General features: G+C 36.4%; 1 protein-coding gene across 1 annotated transcript; it reads right to left on the bottom strand.

Annotated features, from left to right (window-relative positions):
* Nucleotides 1-1344: 1344 nt before the first annotated feature.
* Nucleotides 1345-3236, bottom strand: LOC137726783 (mitochondrial import receptor subunit TOM6 homolog). The gene is made up of 2 exons (XM_068465743.1): nt 2911-3236; nt 1345-1580 (listed from the first exon to the last, which is right to left on the bottom strand). Exon 1 carries the CDS (start codon nt 3090-3092, stop codon nt 2931-2933), a length of 162 nt encoding a protein of 53 aa, XP_068321844.1. The 5' UTR covers nt 3093-3236; the 3' UTR covers nt 1345-1580; nt 2911-2930.
* Between the last annotated feature and the right edge of the window lie 234 nt (nt 3237-3470).

Raw genomic sequence — 3470 nt, 5'->3', positions numbered from 1 at the left:
AAGTTTCGACGTTGGGGGGGTTTGAGAAACTGTGAGGATTCGAATAATCCTTCGAAAATTCACTGATGGTTATTAGATTTTTCGAGAAACCAATCATCTCTAACGATGGTTAGGTCCCAAAAACACTACTGCAGGTTGTGATGTCCCAGAGAGACAGTGGTGAGGCCGTGGCCAATTGCAGGCGGCAGTTGATTTTGTGGGTTTGATGCCAAAACGATGTCGTCATCTCAGATGGAGCATTGGGGGTTTTGCTTCGGTGCATCGCAGCTCAAGAAGGCTTGCATGAGCTCGGGTTTTGGATTCGGCAAACCCTAAATTTGTTTTGTATTTTTTCAATTTTCAGATTAATTCAATGCATATTCAATTAAATAATTCAATGCATGGACATATATTTGATGCAATTCATGGCAATATCAATTCACATAATTCAACAATTATGTATATAATGCATACACAATTTATGTAGAATCTAAAATTCAAAAAACGTAAAGTTGGGTCCTGCATTATGGTGAATGTTATTGCTATTAGGGTTGCCAAAAAACATCGTGATAAAAAACTGTTGTTTTGAAATAACCTGATTGCGTGATGATATTGGTGAACTGGTTTGATGCAGAAAACTTCCACATCAAATTCCTAAGCCCAACGGTAGGAGGGTGCTTATAATGTGTTGTGGCCTATATTTAACTAACAGGGAAAAAGAGGGCCGATGACACATAGAGAATATGGGGAGAGATGTGTTTGTAAGGTTTCGTAGAGGATGTGTTATTCCCCCTACACAGTGCCTTTAGTTATAGTAATAAGGGAGAGAAGAAATCATTATCCTCTAAGGAGTACCGTCCTAACAGGGACGAATAACTAGAATAAAATATAATATAAAATTTACACAATCACACTTAAATAAGAAGTTTATAACAATAACCATCCATTTTTTTTATCATTTATTTTTAAAAATTAACCGGTACAAAGAATTGAATCAATTACGTCAAGCATCTAACCATAATTGGTACAAAGAATTGAATCAATTATGTCAAGCATCGAACTATAATTGGTCCAAAGAATTGAATCAATTAAATGGTTTGTAGAACACTACCCTGTCAAGGGAACGGATGCTTTTCTTCCGATTGTGCCATGTAGACATCTTGACTAATTTGATTCCGCCATGATTCTAAGCATCCCTCCCAGGGAGACAGTATCCGGTTGATATAACAATACACAAAGGCGCCTACATGAGTATTTTTGTGACTAGATAAGCGCGCGGCTGCGGCTGCTGCTGCTATTTTTTCCCTATCAATAAAATAATTACAACCAAAATACAGTTATGGATAAATTTGGTCTTTGGATGCATACCAATTACCAAGTTCAAAGTGGATTTAACGAGACATTAGCCTACCAACCATAGGATATAGTGAATACATTTATCCTATGCAATCGTATAAAAAACCATACTGCCACACTCGAATGCAGTATCAAACTGATGATACAGTTTTCAGGAAATAAATATTAAGAAACTAAAAATTAAACCATATAGGGCTCTGAATAACCTTCATCTAAAATTGACTCATTCATCCCCGAGATCCGTTCTGCACAATCAAAGAAGAGATGATGAGGAGTCAACCATGATTAATCTTCCTGAGATAGTATCCTTTAAGTAAAGATCGACACAACCAACAACACTTAAACATTGCCTTAAATTAATTAATTAATTAGTCTAGACATGCATCGTCTTTTAGATAAACATGTGCTACTTGCATAGCCACCGTCACCATAATGCCAGTTAGTCTTTGCCCGTAAATTGCAACTTCAAACATCAAGAAAATTTAGCCAGACACAACGCAGGTGATTCAAAATACTCTTTAACTGAAATGAATCTAATGCAAATGACACTGCCTACTTTATGACAATATATGATTATTATATTATCTTGTGAAATAGTGATGCAGACCACAATCTCCAAATAACACCAGGAAATCATATAGAAATTGGCATACCAATCCACAATATGACAAGCGTCGAAGTCCCTATAGTTCAAAGTCAAAATACACAATAGGGTTCTTGTATCCCAAAATTGTCGTACTGTTTCAACCTAATCTATAAATTAAAGTGGTAATGTCCATCAGACATTCAAGGGGCAAAAACACTCCTACTTCAAACGCTATAAGTAATACACATTGCTTGTGTCAATTTGCCTATTGGGCAAAATTGATGCTGCGAAATCACAAATTTTCTAGTTGTAAGTTATGCAGTGTATGTATTATCTTACTGCTTCAAAAAGAACCCTATTCGGGCATAAAATCGATACAAAGTAACTTTTATTGTTCATACATCCGGCTTTCACCTAAGGCACATTGTTGACTCTTTCGATCACTAACTTACCATGCTATAAGTCTCTCCCAATACAGTTTTTGTATAACTAGATAATCCCAAATTCACATGACACTTATAGCATTTTAGAGTAGTGATCTGTGGCGTCAAGTTAAAACAACCAAAAAGAGCAGATTATACGAGAAAAATATTCCTCTTTGTCGGGCTCAACCATCATCTCAAAGAAACAGCAAATACATCATTATAACCACTCATCCCTCCCGATTTTCTTCGTACTTAGTTTCAAATATGATATCAAATTATCAATGTATGCAATACCTTCTACCCTATTTCAAACAACACCAACGAGCAACGATCAAATTTATCCCAGAACAACAACAATACAATCAGTCAAACAATTATTCAATTCATAAATTTCTAAATATTAACAACACACAGAGAATACCCTCCTCCTACTATGCCCTTAAAATTGCATACGTTGAAAACCCACAAAAAAAAATAAAAATAAAAAAACAAAACAAAAAAAATCATACAAAACAAACAAACAAACGCAGAAAATAAAAAGAGTGATATGGACTCGAAAATTACCTCACAGAACGAGATGGGCATTAAAATTCAAGTCTGAGCTCGTCCTTTTCACCAGAGAGGAGGTGAAGAACATATGGTGTGGCTCGGATCGCGAGGACCCATGCTCCGAACATGGCGACATGGCTCCGCAGCTGCTTCAGAGCCTCTGCCTTGTCAGGCTTCTGCATAAACATGGGAAACATTTTGTTTTCTCTGATTCAGCTTCACTTTCCTGCAAATTGATATGCCGAACGCAACCTGACGCTTAAAACCCTAAAACCCTAGTTTGTTGCTCTGCGATTCTGTAATTTCGGGGTTAGACAGCTTCGGAGGAAGAAATATGGGCTTCTCAAAATGGCCCTTGAAATAGAAAATTTATTAATTTGGTTTTCAAAGTGTGATTTTCGCAAACGCGATTTCTAAGGTGCGGACAACATTTTGCAGATCGTGTGTGCGGATGGAATGTGGTCTATTGAATGAAAATTGAACGGTTGAAAACAAACCCATTAGAATGAGCTTAGGATGAAATCGGGTTATAAATGATTTGTTACTTAATTAAAATGGTACCCGACATAAATTCA

This window comes from Pyrus communis, chromosome 2 (assembly GCF_963583255.1).
Source record: "Pyrus communis chromosome 2, drPyrComm1.1, whole genome shotgun sequence".
Classification (NCBI taxonomy): Eukaryota; Viridiplantae; Streptophyta; class Magnoliopsida; order Rosales; family Rosaceae; genus Pyrus; species Pyrus communis.
This window is presented reverse-complemented; position numbering and strand designations above follow the sequence as displayed.